The sequence below is a fragment of the Polyodon spathula genome, chromosome 2 (genome assembly GCF_017654505.1).
Source record: "Polyodon spathula isolate WHYD16114869_AA chromosome 2, ASM1765450v1, whole genome shotgun sequence".
Classification (NCBI taxonomy): domain Eukaryota; kingdom Metazoa; phylum Chordata; class Actinopteri; order Acipenseriformes; family Polyodontidae; genus Polyodon; species Polyodon spathula.
This window is the reverse complement of record NC_054535.1, coordinates 57,650,305-57,672,028: the sequence shown is the minus strand read 5'-3', so window position 1 is coordinate 57,672,028 and position 21,724 is coordinate 57,650,305. Positions and strand designations below refer to the sequence as shown.

Sequence of the window (21,724 nt, the reverse complement as noted above, 5' to 3'; positions counted from 1 at the left end):
CAGGAAGTATATTTATTGTGAAAAGGCACAGAAAATTGAAACTTGAAAGTAACAACACATATCATATTTCAAATAAAAAAATACATGTTTGCTAAAACGTGTTTCTTTCAAAACTGCACATTTGAGACATGTAGCTAATGGAAGTTAAAAATAGGCAAGATTTATAGAATTATGTTGTAAGCTGCAATTACTTTAAGGTAACTGCAAGATACTTCTTTAAGTTTATGATTCATATTCCCAAGTACCATCGCAGTAATAAATATATTCTTCTTCAGAATTGTGCCTTGTATTCTTTACTGCACACGTCTGATCCAAAAGACAACATCTCAAAAAAGTACAATGCCAATTAACACCATGCTGAAACCTGTGAAACCAGTAAAGTGCCTCCTAATGCCATTCTGAGTCTCGGCAAGGAGCGTGCCTCTAATAAAATACAGCACCTGCACCACTGGTGATTTCATCAATCCAAATACTGGCTAATCTCGTCTTTTTCTCATGCTATCTTGATAATGCCTATCATGTCGTTTGTTTTTCCATGTAGTTTTCTTTTAGGGAGAGAAATTCTCCTTCCAAATGCAAATTACCTAATTAACATAAAAATTTTCTGTTCCAATTTAGCCTTGCACGAGTACTGATAACCTACAGCTTTCTTAAACTGGGTTTACAATAAGTTTTTAGGTTGTGTTGAAGAACCGCAAAAATACCAACATTCCATAAGAAAGCGCTATGTACTATCCATGTATTATTTGCTAAACGTTTTTTAACAGCATACATATTTATTATAAACCTATTATACACATACATATATAATATGTACATATTTTCCTATAGAGCCGTAGTTTCAGCAATTCTGATCCTTATGGTAGTCTAAGAACAGATCTAAAATACAGCACAAGTACAGTACATATTCAGTACTGGTAGCAACTCTACGTAGTAGGCAATCCCCCTCACCCAGACTTTCCACTACATAATATTCTTATAATAGTAATAATAATAATAATAATAATAATAATAATAATAATAATAATAATAAAATAAAAATAATATTAAAAAATACCTATATCTGAATGCTGCAGGGACAGTGCAAGGCCAGTAGGATGTGATTATAGATATTTATTTTTGTATCATTGTTGTTATTGGGGATCCAGTATACTGGTAGTCTATATGAGTTCAACATGTTTCTCAGTAGATGCTAATCCACCCAGGCATTTTTGTAACTTTTGAAACTTTGTTCTGTAAGTCAACTTCATGTTGTAATTCATCTAAAACAAATCTTGCTTAGTGAATTAGATTTAAGAGATTGTACTTCAACTCTCTAGCTGGTCTCTCAAGCCTAGTGCTGTGTGTATCCCACAGCAGTAATAGAGGAGACCACTAGCACCAATTCCTAGCTATGCTAACTTAATACATTTTGATGTACAAGCGTGACTTTTTTGTCCTTGGTAGTAGGTACCTATGATAGATTCTTTTTAAGGCTTGTGTACAATAGAAAGTTTTGCAAGTTTACGTCACAAATGGAATCTTCTTGCTGAAGTCTTGTGAACATAAAGTACGGCTTTCGGACATGTTTCCAAGCAAAAAAAATCTTAGTTTGGAGTCATTTTGCTTGGCTTTTTAGTGTGAGAAGGTGATTTACCCACCCTTTCAAGTCATGCCAAGTTTTGGCCGTACACTATAGGTTGAGGAATGTGTGTGGTATTTGTGTGCTACATCACATTCTACAGTACATGGAGACCCCGCTTATGTTTATCTTCTGAAATTAGGCAACATCAGACATCCAGTCTACAGCAAACGTTATAGACGTGTGCCTTTTTATAAGGCTGGCTTCATATACCCCATTCAGCACTAATGCTGAACAACCTTACCTAAAGTAAAATGAGGTAATCCAAGAAAAATGCTAAGGTGGGTCTTTGAAGCCAACCGATAATATTTAATTGACATTTTGGTTTAATATGGCACAGCATTTTAACCAACTGACCATGTCCAATTCAGCTTCGAGAAAGCAAAGAGTACAGCATTATCTGAACATGAGAACTTGCTGTGTTTAAATAATTTCCAGTTGATTTGTTTGTAAATACATTCATTTTACTAACCACTAAACTTGAAAAAACTGGCATAATATTAGTGAGTACATGTATTAGTAAATCACACTGAAGGACCCAAAGGAAGAACCCTTTTAGACAAGGCTGTGCAGGAAAAAAAAACATATTTTGATCAGGGAGGTGTGAAATATTTAGGTTTTCAGCACAGCCCACATGTCATCTTTCTGCTGTACACAACAATTCCTTCGTTATAATACTACCAACACTCCATTATAAACCATAGTGGCATTTACATAATTCATATACAATGCTAAACCTGAGACACAGACCAGAACGTTGTTTATTAGGAGCAACTAGTGGCACTCTGTGTCATGATAATGGCAGGAAAGAGGGGCCAACAGACTCTTCCATACCCTGTCAAATACTGCTTACAGGAGTTTCCAATAAAAAAAAAAACTTGACATCCCAACTGCTTTCTCCTGAAAGTCAGCAGCCAGGATGAAACAGACTGACATCGATTTCAACCTTCTTCTAGAGCTTGGTTAAACATCGTCTGATCTGGAACTCACAGCAGGTAGATTTTGCTTGCCTGCCATTGTCACAAACTATATCACTTCAGTACTGGACAGCCATACGGTTTCTGAAGACGGAGTGTATCATGGCTGGGTAGAACATGGGTGTAGTAGTGCTCAACCAATGCTTCGAATGAAGGGAATGTCAGGTCGTTTTCTAGAAAAACCCTGGAATCCTAAATAAGGGAAAGATTGAATTAAAATTAGCTTCAGATTAATTTTAGGTTTTCTAATTTTTTACATTTTTTTTGTATGACCTGTTAGTAATATGGTGCTTTGTTATCCTTCTGTATTTTATGGTTTGGGAAATCAAAGCATATGTTTGTTTTTATTGTTTGCATTTTTTTTTTTTTAAAAGCAGTCCTGTTCATTTCCTTCTGCAGCAGACCAAATTGATTTCAATTTCTGTCAGCTTCGGTTAAAATTCTCAGCAGTTTGTGTGTGATGAGCCATTTCAGGGATGGAAATAAGACTCACTGCAATAAGGTTTTACAGTGTTTTAGGCTTTTCTGAGAATTTCCTCTTTTAACTAAGAGGAACTGTCACTAACTAAAATCACAGTAAACTCTGGCTTATTTGCATCCTGGTCTATATATATATATATATATATATATATATATATATATATATATATATATATATATATATATAGTAAGGTGGCAGGGGGAGGGTCAGATTTCTCCCTGCCTTAAAAAAACCATGTGAAAATGCACATTTTGTTTAATTGCGTTTGGTCAATTTAACTGTATTTGTGTTAACTGTTTTATTGTTAATTATCCCCTGCACCTGGCTATCATTGTAAATTAGAGCCAGGTGCAGGGTATTTAAGGAAAGCAGCCCATTTGCTGTTACTGCTGTGGAGTGAAAAGCTGGCCTGGATCTGTGTAAAACCTATGTTTGGGTTTATATCAATTTGTAGTAGTTTTGTTGTTGTATTATATGTCAGGTAAACAGCTTAGCTATCCTGTGTGTTAGTCAGGGACCTGCATAAATTTTGTTAGTGCTCAATGAGAGCTAGGTGTCTGTTTGTTTGATTTATTTTTGAGTAAAAGTGCATGAAAGCGTTTTAAAAATCAAGTTTTTATTTCTGGGTCACATTCTTAAAGGGGCACGAACCTGAATAACGGCTAATCTCTTTACTATAGATAAATATATCTATATATCTATCTATTGTGGCCCATATCCTAGATCTTAAACCATCACAGATAGGTAGATTCACCTTCCAAATAAGACTGCGTAGTACATTTAGTTTTCCTTAAACCAAGAGATACACAATTTATTTGGCCCTATTCAAGAACAGAAATGGTGCAAAGCTTAAAAACCTGCAGATATTTTTAACATTAGATGATAGATTAATAAAACCAGAGAAATGAATATTACACTGACCTTTTCAAAGATTCTGTAGTTCCTTGCTTTATGTGTAGTTACATCCCATACAACCAAGACCTGAAGAAGAAGAAGAAGCATGTTATGGCAATATGGAGCTTGACTTGCAGGTTGTGTCATATCACAACTTGAAGCATTGTCGATGTCTGTATCCAAGACAAACACTAAGATCAGCCCTCTATCTAAGTGTGGAGCAGCAGCAGCTTTTTTATATTACAGAATACATACTTGGAAATAAATTTGCATTATAAATAATTTGTCTTGAGCAATAGATCAGTGTACACAGTAAAGTGTAGTATATTTACAATTTAATGGCCTGCCATGAATCAACCAAACTGGGCAGTTGGCTAAAACTTCTCCTTAAAGTTGGTATATACTGCCTTTAGGACAGCATGCTACAGTACCATTTGCAAAGTAGGTTACACCACTGTGTGTTTTTAACAGCAAATAAATATAAAAATAAAACACAATGTAATTTGAATATTAATGATGTAAGCTTCTGCAACAACTGTAAAGGATAGCAGCACAAAAAAGAAGGTATGTGGGATTGTGTTGTACTGCATTAAGGTACACTGTCATCCCAAACATTACAAAAGGTTAGCCAGGGCAGGGGCAGTGGAAAAAGGGCACTTGCGTAGCACACAATGTTTACTTGCGGTTATACTCTACATATAATTTTACTTTGTGAGATGTTTGTTTAAAATAAAAGTGCATTCTTAAGTAATATTTTCATTTATATCTGAAAAATGTTGACGGATTTACAAAAGGATTTACAAAACTAATTCTAAAAGACTGGGGGGGTGGGTGAAGAACACAATTTATTGACTCTTCAAACTCAATCAAAGGGTTTAGAATAAAAATATATAGTGTATACAGAAACACACATTTTAACATAACTGTACCTTTGTTATCTTGGTTGTTGAATTCCTTATACAGTACAATCCATCTTGTGGTTTACCTCTTGGATCAGTATCTTTAAATAACCTAGAATTATAAACAGATGTCAGCCACTTCATGTAGTAAAGCTTGAAATAGTCGAATGCCATCCCTTAATGTACCACCAGAGGGCAGTTCTTAATGTTGCTGTTTTTTTTTTTATTCTGCCCTTTGTGGAATGCTGCTGCTAAATGAGACAATAAACTGTATGTTAGTGTGCCAATGCCTTATTGCACTGAAGGCAATTATAAAGAGTGTTTTAAAAAATGTTTTCTAGAACAAAAATATATTCAGCAATTAATTAATAATGTTGCTTCTAAAAAGTTTTTTAAAGCAAACAAACTGCACAGTACAAAGAGAAAGATTCATGCTACTGTAGATTGCAACAAATTCATAAAAATAATAAAAATAAAGTGTAAAGTATCAAACTAATGAAAGTACAGAATGAAATAAAAAAAAAAGCTTAGAAAATGAGAATTACTCCTAATGAGGTATATACTGTATAAACTAAAGTAAATGGGGTCAATAATCCCTGGGACAAATGTAATCCACTGCAGGTAAATACCAGCACAAATAAGATGTAAGGTGTTGATGTTTCTTATTTAGTTTAGCTGGATGTTTGGATGTCAACAGGTAAGATGTTCAAAAATCTACCTGCTTAGAGGCTCAGTATTAAGGTTTGGAATACACACAATGCATATGTGGCACTTTTAACAGTAATGAGAAAAATGTTACTAAAAATAGAATATGTATACATTTACCTTTCAATCTCACTTGTCTCTGTTGTACTAACAAAAACAGAGTCAGGTAAATGCACCTGCAAGAAAATACAAAAAAAAAAAACATAAAGTGACCCATTCACCTGCTGATAAAAATAAAAAATAAAAAAAAAATATAAAAATTAAAACTGAAAAGATCTCTCTTGCATGACTTTTATGAGAACACCAATGTTCTTACTAAATTAATTTCCCAGAGCATTGGAAATAATACAAAAAATGTGTGCTTACCTTTTCATAGTCTTCGTCCGAGTCATAATTCTTTGACTGGGACTTAGATTGCAAATGTGCTGGCTCTTCATCCACTGAAGAGCGGAAACTTTGTCCATCCGGGGAAGATCTCCTGAAAGAGACAGAAAATGGGATTTTCAGTTTGTCAAGAACAATTGTGCACACTACTCTGATGTGTAAAAAAATAAAGGGTAGTGTGATAGAAGGCATAGTTTGTGCACTTGCATTGCACCTCTGGAGACCTGTGGTTCACTGAACACTGCAACACCTTTTTAACAATCCGAGTAAAAGTTAAATAAACTACTTAATCCACAAGACAAGCATTTCGATAAGCACTGTAGAATTGAGAGAATTATTGTTATTACTTATTATTATTGCCCATGCCCTGGTCATTTTAAGCTTTGAATAGTCATTTCATATCCAAATTTCTATGTTTGCAGAGAGCTGCTCCATTTTCATTCTTTGTAAAACGTTTTCAGCAAAAAAGGGTCATTTTTTAAATACAAAAGGACATTTTTAAAGAGGTGTACAATTATTTTAACTTAATATAGCCAAGTGGAAAAAATAAGATATATTAAAAAAATATATGGTGTAATGTGACTAGAAGAGTGGAACCTCCATTGATGAAACTAAGGAAAAGCCCTGTACATGCATAGGCAGACATTTTGAATGAGCTTCTCAGCCAGGTCCATCTTGTGTTTTAACATCGGAACCCCTCCCATTGCTCCTTTTATTAGGTACATATTTTTATTTTGCACAGTTTGTTTACGAGCGACTAATAATACTTAGCTTACTGAATGTTTACACAGTTTGACCATTTCTGGCTTTGGACCAACTGAATGCTACTAATCCTTCCCTTTTTAATCTGTTCGTATTGAAAACAAAAACTATTTTAAAATATAATGATACAGATATTTTTCACATCGAATTTAGTTCATATTTACAAACCATTCTGATATGATCAGATGTTCTCATTAGATTATGCCAACAGAGATGCTTTGTTTTTATTCACATAAACTCCCATGTCTTATTTCTTTTTGAAAATATTATTAGTCTAAATTGATTTATTACACCAAAAACACCTTTTCCCCATTGATTTTTCTCTGCTGGCTGTAACGCAACCAAAAGGAGCAATAGTAGCTCCTGGGATGGCGTCTAATGCTAAAACACAAGACTATATATTTATATGTCACATGACCACCCTTTAGTTTCACCAATGGAAGTTCCCCCTCTATCAGTAGGAGGCAATACCACATACTATCTTTACTTCGGGTAACTCATGTTTTCCACTTGGCTACACATATAAAATTAGCAGCAAACCACTTTAATAACTATAATTTAACAGCACAATATTGTCTCATGCTAGTCCATTACAATTGTTCTATCTTCTCAAACTGTTACTTTTGCCTTTGCACTTGCTTCAAAATAGGGCCTTTTTTTTTTTGTTCCTGGGTAGTAAGTGTTATTTCCTAATTGCTTATGCCTCAAAAGTATAGAAAATGGCTATTATTCCCCACAAACTTTGCTTTTGTGACCAGGACAGGTAAATTTCAAAATATCGCTATTTCCAATGTGAAAACGAGCGAATTTGTGTCTTTTCGTTCACATAAAGTCAGAAAAAAACAACATATTAAAAAAAGATTTAGAAGTGAGTAGTTTTTCGAGATATACGATTATACTGTAAATTTACAGTATAATCGTAAATCTTGAAAAACTACTCACTTCTAAATCTTTTGTAGTCATTTTTGTATTACTTTAGTATAAATACATGTTAATTTGGATTCATATGTTGTTTTTTTTTGACTTTATGTGAACGAAAAGACACAAATTCACCCATTTTCTCATTGGAAATAGTGATATTTTGAAATTTACCTGTCCTGGTCACAAAAGCAAAGTTTGTGGGGAATAATAGCCATTTTCTATACTTTTGAGGCATAAGCAATTAGGAAATAACACTTACTACCCAGGAACAAAAATTGTGTTACATAGTGCTATCAAATAGGTGTCACTGAAATGATGGAGAAATATAAAAACACAGGTAATAGACTCTTTGCCTGCATATTTATAATGCCCTTAAAATGATTGTATTGCAATATTTACACGATAGTCTACTTACTGGAAGGATTGTCCTTGATTTTTTGGCTTTGGCTTCACTCCGGCAGGCAGAGTTTTGGGCATCAGTGGGGGCTTGTACATCCCAGGCTTCTCACACCCCGGAGTCATGGCAATCACTTTTGGGTTTTGTGGTGGTGTTGCTTTCGGAAAGGTAGCATGTGAGGGTTTGTTGCTCACAGAAGGCTTTTTCTCAATAGTACTGGAAAGTGGCAAGGTGGCATGGGAAGATTTGTTGCTCACAGCTAGCTTTTTCTCAAGATCACTGCAAATTGTCATGGCCTTTGGAAATTTGCTTGGGGTGGGGCTTTTGACTGGCACCTCTTTTGTGTCAGTGGCTGGCTTCTTCAAATGGGAGGCGAATGGTAACTGTGGAGGAGGGCCTTTGCTGAGAATCACAGCTGCCTCCTTGGGTAGTTCACATTCACTTTTGTGTGCTGGAAATGGTGGAGATTCCTTCCTGGGAAATTGTGTCTGTAGACCTGTCCTGGGAGCAAGTGGGAGGTTTGGGGGCATTGCCCTGATTCCTGTAGTTTTCTGAGGTGGTGTTCTGAGTGGGACAGGAGGCGGAGGGTAGACAGGAGGAGGTGCATCAGGTCGGTTTAAAATGTCTGAAACAAGAAAAGGTATACAAAGTTGACAAGATATCAATAACATCATTTTTTTGTTATATAGGCTAACATTCTGTACAAGTTCTGTACTTTATAGAAAGTTAATTCTATAGTAAAGGACTTTTGGATCATTACAAGTCTAAGGTTCCTCTAAACAACAACATGCAATCAGTATGTTTTATTTATTTATTTAGTTTTATTTAGTTGTATTGTAGAATGTAAAATAAGTTGAATTCTGTTCATTGTGTATTGCCCTGAAAAACCATATTCAATGTAACAGCAGGTCAAGTAGAATTCGTTGATCAATGAAATGCCTAATCAAAATGTGCCTATAAATAAAAAATAAAAAGTAATTTGGTGTGGTAGGTTTCCAAAAAGTTACTGTATTTAAATGACAGGCTTATTTTTGTTTTTTGAAGTTGCAAATTGTTTATTTAAGTTATGCAAGTTTGAAACAACTGAGGTAATCTATAAAACTATTTTAGACCACACACATTTTACCACTTCTGCAATGTATAATGCCATTTCCAAGTAAACATCAGCATTAGGGCCAAGTCCTGAATTATTTTAATTCACTGGCCTTGGTGCACATGGATATTGCTGACAATACCATGCTTCTGGTGTTTATGGTTCATGCACTGTATTGGAATGGAGAGATTTGTTTAGAATGAATGCCTACTTGCTTCCTGTGATTCATCTGGTTTTAAATAATATTCATCTTCCTCTTCCTCTTCCACATAGTCTAAAGAATCAAGCAAGCAATTAGTTTGACATTCAAGTTTATACAATTAATTTTATTTATTTATTCAAGTTTGTACAATTCATTTTATTTATTTATTTAAAGCAATGCAGTTGACTAAAGGTTATTATTTTTGTAATTTTGAGGAACAGAACCATTTAAATTATTTATATTTGTATGCAGAATGTATGCACATAGTACAGACACACACCATAGTACTATTCAGTGGTGGCTGGTGGCCAAAAATATTTGGGAGGTAGAAACAAGACAGAGGTCTAGGGGTCCCCTTAATCACCCAGGAGCAGTAGAATCTGATATTAAACAAGGGTAAAGGTAGAATAAATAGGGTGTACAAAATGTTATATTTGTCTCACCCAAACATTATTCATGTTGTTTGGTTTTCATGTCTTGTTTTGTTTCCATTTTCACTACGTCCTTGAAACATTTTTAAAAGGTTTGAGCTCAGCATGGTTCTTAGCTATATATTCTCTGCTAAAGACCATAAAAACGTGCTTCTAGTTCGTTCACCCACAAGGACTGTTTGCATCATTAATGTGAGACGTAAGGTCTGATTATTAGTCTCGCCTTGAAAATGAGCTTCCATGTGAGCTTTGGTGCGAGTTCCATGTATTGAAAAAAAAAAACATCAGTCTCCTTTCAAACATCAATCACCTTTTCATTTTGTAAACCCTATGTATTTTATTAACCAATTTAAGGCCTGAAAAAATAGCAGGTTTATGTGAAACACAGCTTTCAGTGCCACCATCAATACTGCCTTTTTAATTACACAGGAAAGTATTTTAAATGAAATGTTTTTCAGAAAAGACACATCTTCAGGATGTTATTCTTACCGCCATCGTCAGATGTGCCAGGAGTATATTTTATGTCAATAGGCTGTTCAACAGAGCCATAAAAACTGTCAGAGTCAGAACCTGAAACACTAAGAAAAAAGGATAAGCAACATGAACATGTTTTATTTGTTTTGTTAAAATATTAATATTGAAAGGCTTCTTCAGAAGAAGTGAAGGGTTGCTTGTTGTTACAGGTTAGTAGTACTGTATCTTACTATCCCTAGTCTTATATTTGAATTACTGGATGGCTATCCTATTACAAAGTAACAAAACTAAACTGTGATAAATATAACTGATGGTTTTGGGGGGTATTTTAGCAGAGTTAGCATAATTCAACTCACATATTTTTTTATTAAGTATAGCAGCGTCATAATAAAAAATGCAATCCGGGAACATACAGTATATTCAAGGAATCATTTCAGTTGTTTTTTGTATGCCACATTTAGCTGCACTTCATGTTTAAACTTCATTGGGCTGCATCACAGAAAGAGGAAGTTGCACTCAGCCAAAGTGGAAGGGAAACAGCTGCAATTTCATTGTTTCGATATTGTATTATTATTTGCTTATTTAGCAAACATTTACCCAAGGCAATTTACAGAGACTAGGGTGTGTGAACTGTAAAATATGTCTTAGTGTTTTCCCATACATCTAATGTATACTGTAATGGTTAGGGAACTAGTCAACAATGGGTAAGTTTACAACAAAAACAGAGGTAGCAAACTATGACAGCAGCACTATTACTCCTAACACAAAAATAAACTTGACCCTGCCCTTTTTTATTTTGACACAGGTTTACAACAAACTTTACAAGTGCCAGTGGTAATTAAGGAGAGGCTATGCTAACACTTCTGATGTCACGCATCTTAAGAACTGTACATACTATAAATTAAACATGCACTGCATTAAATGTGTATTTGTTATTATTGTTTATTATTTGGGACTGCAATCCCGTTGTTATTTACCCCGTGCAGTTCACACTGTCGTGTATTGCCAGGGGATTATTGTTTGGTCGCCATACCTGGAAATTATAAATAAAATCCTTTCCAAACCGGATGACAATTATCTCTGACTGCTTCATTCATGCACTGCATCGCTCCTGCACCTGCATTCACTCAGCCCGTTTGTCACAGTGTGCCAAATCTATTCATACGCCTTGGAAAACGTGATACTCACATCATTACATCAAACACAAATTGATATTGCATTTAGCCCATCATCTAAAATAAAATGAAATTAGTCTTTTGAAATATTTCAGTCAAAACATAAACACACACGGAAAGGCAAGTGCAAATCATGGTACTTGTATCAATGTATCCAACTTGTACTTTACATGATGCTTCTTGTCAATTCGGTCAATGGCTGACAAGCTCACATTGTCCTCATCTTCACTGATGTTGTCCTGGATCTCTCTCAGGGGAATGTCATTTTTTTGCCTGGACCATATCTATTATGGCCATCTCTTTATATAGGCCTCTTAGACATGATTCCAATGTGAAACATGTTTATTAAGAAGTATTGATTTAGTTTCCAGGCGTGAAACATTTGTTTAAATAAATACGTGTTGATTGTTGGCCATGATTCTTATAGTCTTAAGGACCACTGCTAAGGTTTTGCTGATTGAACTACATGGCTTACTGCTGAGATTTCAATGGCTTTATCAGCGACAGTCTGAAGGTGTCTACTTCAGCTTTATACTTTATTTGTAGTGTGTATTTATAGAAATTGTACAGTATAAACAGATTGACCTGTTTTGAGATTATTCAGGGATTTTGGGTGCCAAAAGTCATTGTAAGCATAGTCTGTGCTTACTGTATGTCCCATCTAACTTGCATATGCAGGGTTTCCATGAAGTTTAGAAACTCCAAATTCTCTCTCCATTGTCGTGAGTATGTGACGTAGCATACATATACCACACACTTTCCTCACATTATAGGAAGTGTGCAGCCAAAACATGGTGAAGAAATGTGGGTAAATCTCTTCATCATGCTAAAAACCTGTAGAAATTGAGCACATTTTTTTTTCATTGAAAACATGTCAGAAAGCCATACCTTATGCTCATGAGACTTTTTGTGATGTAACCTCGCACAACTTTCTACTATGACGCTGATAACTGGTTACTATGGTAACATTGCAAAGTACTTTTGAAGTTTCCCATGCTTCTGGCACAGTTATATTGTTTTATCTTTATGATTTACTGAACTTTGTTGGTATTTTACTATGATATGCTACAGTAAAGTATGCAGTAATTTTAAAATAAACCTGTAATATGATGTAAATATAACAGATTCAACTGTAATTGTAAACAGATGAACTTGGAAACACATAGTTACAGTTGGACATTGGCGCATAAGTTAAAGTAAATATTTAATATGTGTGCATACCTTTCAGCCTGATAATCCCTTTTGTCATGGTAGTTGTCAATTTCTTTTCTCAAATATAACATCCATTTCTGCAAGAGAGTTCAACAATGTTTACCTAATTGTGATCGCTTTATCGTTGTATTTTATATCACATTTTGCAACTGTGCAAACTCTAATGTGTTTATATATAGTTTTATACTATTGCATTATAAACAATACAGTCAATTCTCATAATACGAATTTCAAGGGACCAGCAAAAAAATTGCATTATCAGTAATTCGTATTATGAGCAGTCTAAGCCAAATGCATGCTGTCAGTTTTTATTGAAGTTTCAGTAACACTGAAATCAAATTTGAATTACAGAAGAATGAAAAGTATTATACTTTTAAAACTACATCATAGGATCTGTAGTCCCAACACTAAAATACACTACAGAGGCCCAATATCCTTTACACTCAGCTGTTTGAACTAGATTGATTAGTTTTATTCTATTTTTTCTTCCCTGGGAGGGCACCAAAATAATTTGCACTAACAGGAAATTCGTGTTTAGTTATCGCATTATTAGAAAGTAATTTACAATAAGCGACGACTAAATTTGTCCGGGACCGTGTAGACAATTCGTACTATCAGGACATTTGTCCAATAGGAGTTTTAAATGAGAATTCACTGTATATAAATATTTTATTGTGCTAAAAAGTATAGAACCCATAAGCTTCCACTGCTCATTAAGATAACTTGGGGTATTAAGGTATAACTCAGTAATTCTATATTGGAGTCCTTGGTCCTGGGGCACCCTCCATGACCTTCTGGAGACACATAAAACTAAAAGTCAGGTTGACTTAGAGAGTTAATGATTGGGATATACGACTATAACCTGTTATGTTTTGGGTCATATTGACCCGATGCAATTTCAAACTAATTTAAACAGCCTTAAATTGATTAACTGTTTTTATTTGCAAAGGTGTTACTCTTTTATGCTCTTTTAGTCCAGGAGCTGTGATAAAACTTATTTGACTGCCAGCCTGGGAGCTCCTCATTTTGGTTTGTCTTTACCAGTGAGATGCTGTTGCAATACTGACAGTGAAAATTAGGCTCTGCCTTGTGGATATATATTGTTTGTTTTTTTGTTTATAAATATCTCCAGACAGGTGTAGCCATTTCCAGAGATAAATCTACATAGATAAATGTCACTGGTCACAGTGACCCGAAACATCTTATTTGAATACATGACCTGTTATAAAAAAAATAAACATCTCAAAGTTTCTGTTTTCTGTGTATAAGAGCCCCAACTAAAAAAAACGTCATAAAATATTATACAGAAAATGAAAAGAAAAATAGAATTTAAGCTAATTGGAAACTAGTGGGGTCAAATAGACCTAATAGGAGGGTTAACTTAATTTAACTAATACATTGCTTAATTAGACCTTTTTAATTTGTCTCAGCTCCTAAAAAGTTGCAGAGTTCAAGTTACTTATGAAATGTTACAGCTAACTTTAAATCTACAACTGTTTACAAGCTGAAAACAGGTCAAAATGTCTAAATAAACAAATTATTAGTTTAATTAAGGGTTTAGTTTGGCAACTGTAATGAAAACCAGAAGACACATGGGGTCCCCAGGACCAGGGTTGGGAAGCCCTGGTGTAACTGATGGTCAGGGATCCTAGGAATCCGTTTGCTGTGAAATTACGTGGAAAAAAACAGATTTTCTATGCTGTCAGAAAATGTTTAGTTTTACATTTGCAAAAATCATGCAAGGCTTTTTTTGGTTGTTTATAACCAAATCAATACACTTGTCATATATAATCATCAACACAGGCAATTTTGCTTTAAATTTAGTAAAAAATACTTGTTCAATGACACACATTTCATTTATGCCGAAACGTAGCTGCAGTTTACTTTTTCCAAAAACGATAAAAACCACCCCTAAAGATTGGGTCAACGAGTTTGGCAAGAGCCATCCAGGTGACAAAGACTAACTCAATTTTAGCCTTTTATTTTACTTGAGGAATAAAACAGATTTTTATTTTTATTTTATTGGAGATTTTTTTTTTATTTTATTGTGGAAAACTAGGATCCCTGCTGATGATATACAGTACTTTGTATATTATCATATGTGGCTTTTATTAACACATATGTATCTCTGTTTGGTATTGGCCCTTTACCAAAAAGATGAACAGCTGAAAAGTCTGTCTAGTTGAATTACAAGTTTACCTTACAAATAAAATGAAGTCAAATGAGGCCAGCCAACAATATGTACAAAACAGTTGGAAAATCCCCCTAATGTTTCATTACCAGTATGTCAAACTCCACAGTCATTATGAAACTTTTACAACATCTGAATCACGTGTTTCCTTAATTTATTTTCTAGTGTTCAGGGTGCAACAAGTGTATGAAATATGTGAATTGAGTCAGAGTGGTGTTTTCACCTTTCTTTCCTCCTCACATGCTGCTGAGAAATACCACGTTCTGTGCTTTTTGCTGAAGTGCACAATTTTGAAAGGGAAGACGTTACTTGAAGTTGTCTCTTCTGCCGCCCTCATTACCCTGTCAAACAGGAAATAAAAAACAACAAATGTCTCAATTGAATATTTTAAGTGGTTATTAAATTCTGTACTTTTCCAAAATTTCCAAAATATATTGTAACTCCAAGACGCACTTACAGTGGCTCTCAAAAGTATTCACCCTCCTTGGACTTTTCCACATTTGATTGTGTTACAACATGGAATCAAAATGGATTTTGCCTCTGATCAACACAAAAAAGTCCACAATGTCAAAGTGAAAAATAAAATCTACAAATTGTTCTAAATTAATTACAGATATAAAACAGAAAATAATTGATTGCATAAGTATTCACCCCCTTTGCTATGACACAACTAAATTAGCTCTGGTGCAACCAGTTGTCTTTAGAAGTCACATAATTAGTTGAATGGAGTTCACCTGTGTGCAATTAAGGTATTTCACATGATTTCAGGTTAAATACACCTGTCTCTGGGAGGTCCCACAATTGGTTAGTACATTTCCTAACAAAAACTACATCATGAAGATGAAGGAACATTCAAAGCAAATCCAGAATAAGGTTCGTCAAAAGCACCAATCAGGGGTAGGATATAAGAACATTTCCAAGGCACTGAATATCCCTCGGAGCACAGTAAAGTCCATTATTAAGAAATGGAGAGAATATGGCACAACTGTGAATCTGTCTAGAACAGGCCGTCCTCAAAAACTGAGTATCCGGGCGAGAAGGGCACTGGTCAGGGAGGCCACCAAGAGGCGTATGGCAACTCTAAAGGAGTTACAGTCTTCCATGGCTGAGCTGGGAGACACTTTGCATACAGCAACAAATAGCCCGGGTGCTTCACAAAACTGGCCGTTATGGGAGAGTGGCAAAAAGAAAGCCATTGTTAAAAAAACTCACATCAAATCTTGGCTAGAGTTTGCCAGAAGGCATGTGGGAGACTCTGAGACCAAGTAGAAGAAGATTATATGGTCTGATGAGAACAAAATAGAGCTTTTTGACCTCAACGCTAAGCGCTATGTTTGTCGCAAGCCTAACACCGCACATCATCTTGAGAACACCATCCTTACTGTGAAGCATAGAGGTGGCAGCATCTTGCTATGGGGATGCTTCTCTGCAACAGGGCCTGGAAAGCTTGTGAAGATAGAGGGCAAAATGGATGCAAAGTACAGAGAAATCCTGGAGGAAAACCTGCTGAAGTCTGCAAGAGACCTGGGACTTGGAAGAACACTCATCTTCCAGCAGGACAATGACCCCAAACATACAGCCAGAGCCACACTGGAGTGGCTTAAAAACAAAAAGGTCAATATAATGGCCCAGTCAAAGCCCGGACCTGAGAATATGTGAAAAGAGTTGAAAATTGCTGTTCACCAAAGGTCCCCATCCAACTTGATGGAACTTGAGACATTTTGAAAAAAGAGTGGGCAAAAATGGCAGTGACATTATGGACCTTTTTGTGTTGATCGGTGGCAAAAACTCCTAATTAAATCCATTTTGATTCCATGTTGTAACACAATAAAACATGGAAAAATCCAAGGGGGTGAATACTTTTGAGAGCCACTGTATAGGGGCAAAGTGATATCTAAAGGCACCACTAAAAGACTGTACAATATGTTTTGGATGTTTGACAAACCACAAGATATTTCTTGGAAATGCAATAACTGTATTTGACTGTGAGGTTTTGAAAAAGTTAGAAGCAATGCTACTGAACCAATTTCTCATGTTGCAATCCAGTTCTGCAAACACAATGCTAGGACGCACATATGTCATAGACCTTCAAAAACCCTGTGATATGAATCAAAGGGGATATGAGCTTGTTTTAGTAAAACCACAAAGAGTTACTGTAGTAGAAAAGCCTGACAACATGGAGTTAAAAGCATACTAAACTGTTTTATTTTAACTATGGCATACAGTACTTTAATTATTATTTATTCATTTTACTCTTAACAGTGGAATATCATGGTAAAAGCACAACAAAGTGTTAACTGTGTGGTAAATGCATGTTATAGACAAGAGAAAAGCATGGTAAATGTGAAATGCCTAGTTAATGTTAGTCTTACAGATTAGGGGTCTGATGGCCGTATCTAATGTCTAGAGATTGGATGCAGTTTTGTCTATCGCCTACACAGCTGATGCCTATTTTGTAGGGGCAGTAAGTTCCAACATTTATGTAAGACTAATGTGCTGGTACATTGCACAGTACAAGCAACAAATGCTGTAGGTACACATGTGATAATTATGCCTTGTATGAACATCAGCAAATACAGCACATTTGCATATCACACATAATTGGGTAACACTTTAGCTTAAGTATCCATTATAAGTGATTATAAACAATCTATAAACATGCTATTAACTATGCTATTAACAATTATAGAATATGATTAGGAATAATAAAACTATTATTATACACTTTTGCCATAGTTTTTTTTTTTTTTTTCTTTTTTACAACACTGTGTAACAATTTATTTTTTTTTGGTTCCTGGGTAGTAAGTGTTATTTCCTAACTGCTTATGCCTCAAAAGTACAGAAAATGGATATTATTCCCCACAAACTTTGCTTTTGTGACCAGGACAGTGATATTTTGAAATTTACCTATTTTCCAGAACATTCCAGATAGATTCAGTGCTGAGTAAACTTGGAGTAACTTCTAGAACTTTCTAGAACTTTCCAGTAATATAAATAGTAGTATAAATACAGGGGCCTTAAGCCCACCAGTTCAGTTTAGTTCCAGCTGCCTAAGTGGATACATATCTGCATTTTTCTGAGATGGCATCAAGAGGCTGCAAGCATCCGGCAGACGCATTTTGCTATGTCTGCGGCCAATTTATCAAGACAAGAGCGAAAAAGTACTCCGTGGAAGCATCTGCTAAGATATGTGAGGCCTACAAGGCATATTTTGGCATGCCTGTTGGGGATCAAGACAAACCCTGGGCACCTCATTTCACCTGCAAGCACTGCAAAAAAACTCTGGAAGGTAAGATGGATAATTGTTGCTCGGAATTTTATGTTATAAAATTTGTTAAAATTTTTAAAATTGTAAAAGTTTTTAATTTTAAAATGTTTTACAATTTTCAATGTTATTGAAAAAATATATATGAAAAATGTTGCGAGAATCTCTTACACATTAGTCATGGGTGAAATAAATGTATTTTTGTAGGATGGTACAGAGGGGAAAAGAGAGCCATGAAGTTCGCTATCCCAAAAATTTGGCGGGAACCCACTGACCACTCAAGTAACTGCTACTTCTGCATGGTGGACCCTTCCAAACGTTGGACTGGCAAGAATGCACCTGCTATCACGTATCCGGACCTTCCTTCATCCATCGCCCCGGTGCCACACTGCCATGAGCTCCCCGTACCCACTCCTCCGGAGAGAGAGCAGCCGTCTTTAGAAGAGAGCAGCAAGTCAGAGAGCGAGGAAGATGTTGTAGATCCAGATGACAATTTCAGAGGTGGAGCTGAGGAGAGAAACCCATACTACCCCAACCAAAAAGACCTCAACGACTTGATTAGAGATCTTGGTCTCACCAAGTCCAATGCCGAGCTTTTGACGTCTAGGCTCAAGCAGTGGAACTTGTTGGATGAAAGTGTGCAAGTCGCAGATCAGAGGAAGTGTCATCAACCTTTTTCCAGCTTCTTCACCTGTCAAGATGAGCTCTGCTTCTGCCACAATGTGACCAGTCTGTTCGAGGCAATCGGAATCGCCTGTAACCAGAATGAGTGGTGCCTCTTCATTGACAGCTCATCCAGGAGCCTCAAAGCCGTGCTGCTCCATAATGGTAACAAGTACCAATCTCTTCTTCTGGCTCACTCGGTGCACCTCAAAGAGGGTTACAACAGCATCAGGACCTTGCTGGACGTCTTGAAGTATGATGAGTACGGCTGGGAGGTCATAGGAGACTTAAAAATGGTGGCATTCCTGATGGGTCTCTGTGACAGAAATATGAGTTCTGGTGATGAATCTTCCTCCCGACCTGTGAGGGCACTAAAGAACGAGAGGAGAAGTATCTGGAAGGGCTGGCCTGACAGTTTGTTTCCAGGTCAGGGAAGTGGGGCAGCCTGGAAAGAAACGAGACTCTGTTGTAAGACTGTATTGATTTGAAAGGTAAACGAGAGGCAGCTGCAAGTAATAAGGCAGCTGCAACCGTTTACCTAGATATCATGCAGAATTACATATAGGGGCCAGGGTAACGCTGATCTTTTCCTTCGTTTGGGTAACGTGAGGAGAGAAAGACTGAGAGAGGAGCTGTCAGAGTGTATTACATGTTGTGTGTTGTCTTTGTTTGTTTATAATTGTCTGTCTTTTTCGCACCACTAGACAGTTAACGCACACCTCCCTAGCTGTCGCCACGTAAAGCACTATCCGGAGCACCACTGCACAGAGCACCTGCACGTTTGAATATCACCCAGGACTAGTGACCGTGCCTTTGTTTGTGTTTGAGACTGTACTGTGTTCTTCACCATCCCCGCGCTTTACACATTGTTGTGTACTGCCGGGGATTTATTATTTGATGGTCGCCAGACCTGGAAACAGCACAAATAAACACTTGTCCACTGAATTACTGTTGTCTGTTCATCATTCCTGCACTGCATCACCGCTACACCTGTTCCCCTTACCAACCACTTTGCCACAGTCTCCAAGGCGCTTTTACCAAGTTTCCCTGCTATTTTTCCCTTTGTGACAGCAGGGATACCAAGGCGCACTAACACAGGAGGGACTGGCCACAGCGGACCGAGTTCTCTGTGGGGAGGAACAACGTCAAGTGGGAGCCACAGGTGGACCCCCGGAAGGTGCTGATGCCACCACTGCACATCTTTATGAAACCATTTGTCAGAGCTCTAGATAAGGAGTCGGCAGCCTTCAAGTACCTTCAAGACTTCTTCCCTAAGCTGTCTGAGGCAAAGGTCAAAGCCGGTGTCTTCGTCAGACCACAGATAAAGAAGATCCTGGAGTGCAATGAATTCCCCCAAGAAGCTCACTAGTAAGGAGAAAGCAGCTTGGAACAGCTTTGTCGCTGTGGTTCGGGGCTTCCTGGGCAATCACAAGGCCGAAAACTATGTGGAGACTCTGGTGAAGAACTACGGCACAATGGGCTGTAGGATGTCCCTCAAAGTCCATATCCTTGATGCAAGTTTTTATTGATAGTTCATAGTTGTCTAGTGATTATATTGTCAACAAAGAATTACACTGCAGTCTGTTATTTCTATAATAATACAATATTAGTGATATCAATATTATAATACAATATATTAATGTCAAGGCAAATGTCATACACGTTTGTCGCAGCAAGTAGAGAATGGAAGAAATTAAATATAGTGAGACCACGAGAGATTCACTTGCTGAAAATCTATTAATATTGCTTATACCCAGGTAAATAATTTATACATGCGCTACGAAAAACTACCATAGATTTGAAAACGAGATGTAGGCTCATGTGTAGGGCTGGGCTGTGCGTTTTCAGATTTAGGCTCATGTTTAGGGCTGTGTTGTGTGTTTTCAGGTTTGCTTGTTAGATACATTCTGGTTGAAATTTACTGTTATAATTACTGTTTTAAAATGTTACATTGCTTAAATATGCATTATACATAGGTAATGTTACACATGAAAATCAATGGATTTATTTTCTAACATTTTTGGCATATGCAAATGTTGATATTAGTTCGGCGAAAGCATTAAACTTAGACTGGTATTGACAAGTCTGCCTAGATGAAAGCGAGATGCTATAATTAAAAAAATTCACACATGCACAGTAAAGACAATAGATATTGTTTTTGGGGTCTACCAATTTCCTGTGACACCAGTACATGAAAGCCAATTCTGTTAAGCAATAACAAAAACACTAAAAAAAAAAAAAAAACAAAAACAATAAAATAAAAACAAACAAAACTATCATATACTCATGATTCTATACGACATATGCATCCACAATATTCTAGAATGTTCACACCCTAGCCTTGTACCGGTATTTAATGTATTATGCATTGTTTTTCAATGTATTTAATGTATTAAGCATTCTAGCAGCACTAATTACATACTTTTGTTAAAAATGTATTAAAATAATATACTGCAGAGTCACAGAGTGACCTAAGCATTAGGTTGCAACATAAATTTTTGCAGACCATGTTGGGACTTTCTGATTTATTTAAATATCATAACTGAGATACTGTCAATTTAATTAAGTGCTTTTGCTAAAACATGGGAGAACGTTATTAAACTTTGTAAAGCTCGAGTACCTGATATAAAGTTAACATAGTGATTGAGATATGCAGGCTTGTGTAATAACACCAGATCAACCTAAAATACTGTCGTTCACGTGCAAGCAGACATGGTCAGCTTGCAGAGCAAAAACAAAAAATCTCAGTTTAGCGAAACAAGTTTAAAAGGGCCCTCTAAACATAAGGGTTTATTTAAACTGCTGAACTAGAAAAACACAAAGTACTGTATTTCATTGTCCTTTCATTTTCAAAGTAATTTGGTGATGTTTTTAGTTTTGTTACACTCCTGAGATATTTCTCTATTGCAAAATAATACATCAGATTTTTTTTTTATATATATATTTAAGCATGGGAAATCCTTGTAATTCCCAGGAC

General features: G+C 36.1%; 1 protein-coding gene across 4 annotated transcripts in view; it reads right to left on the bottom strand.

Moving 5' to 3' along the window:
* Positions 1-789: 789 nt before the first annotated feature.
* sh3bp2 (SH3-domain binding protein 2) overlaps positions 790-21,724 on the bottom strand; it is a 41,051-nt gene continuing 20,116 nt past the window's right edge. For 3 of the 4 annotated variants that reach the window (XM_041225869.1, XM_041225844.1, XM_041225852.1), the window contains 10 exons: positions 15,043-15,160; positions 12,638-12,705; positions 10,257-10,345; positions 9,346-9,408; positions 8,060-8,666; positions 5,944-6,055; positions 5,698-5,753; positions 4,903-4,984; positions 4,001-4,060; positions 790-2,790 (listed from right to left, as the gene is read on the bottom strand). In XM_041225869.1, coding sequence (XP_041081803.1) covers positions 2,653-2,790; positions 4,001-4,060; positions 4,903-4,984; positions 5,698-5,753; positions 5,944-6,055; positions 8,060-8,666; positions 9,346-9,408; positions 10,257-10,345; positions 12,638-12,705; positions 15,043-15,160 — 1,393 coding nt within the window. In that variant the 3' untranslated portion in view covers positions 790-2,652. The remainder of the gene's footprint in view (positions 2,791-4,000; positions 4,061-4,902; positions 4,985-5,697; positions 5,754-5,943; positions 6,056-8,059; positions 8,667-9,345; positions 9,409-10,256; positions 10,346-12,637; positions 12,706-15,042; positions 15,161-21,724) is intronic. The other variant, XM_041225861.1, reaches the window with a different exon arrangement.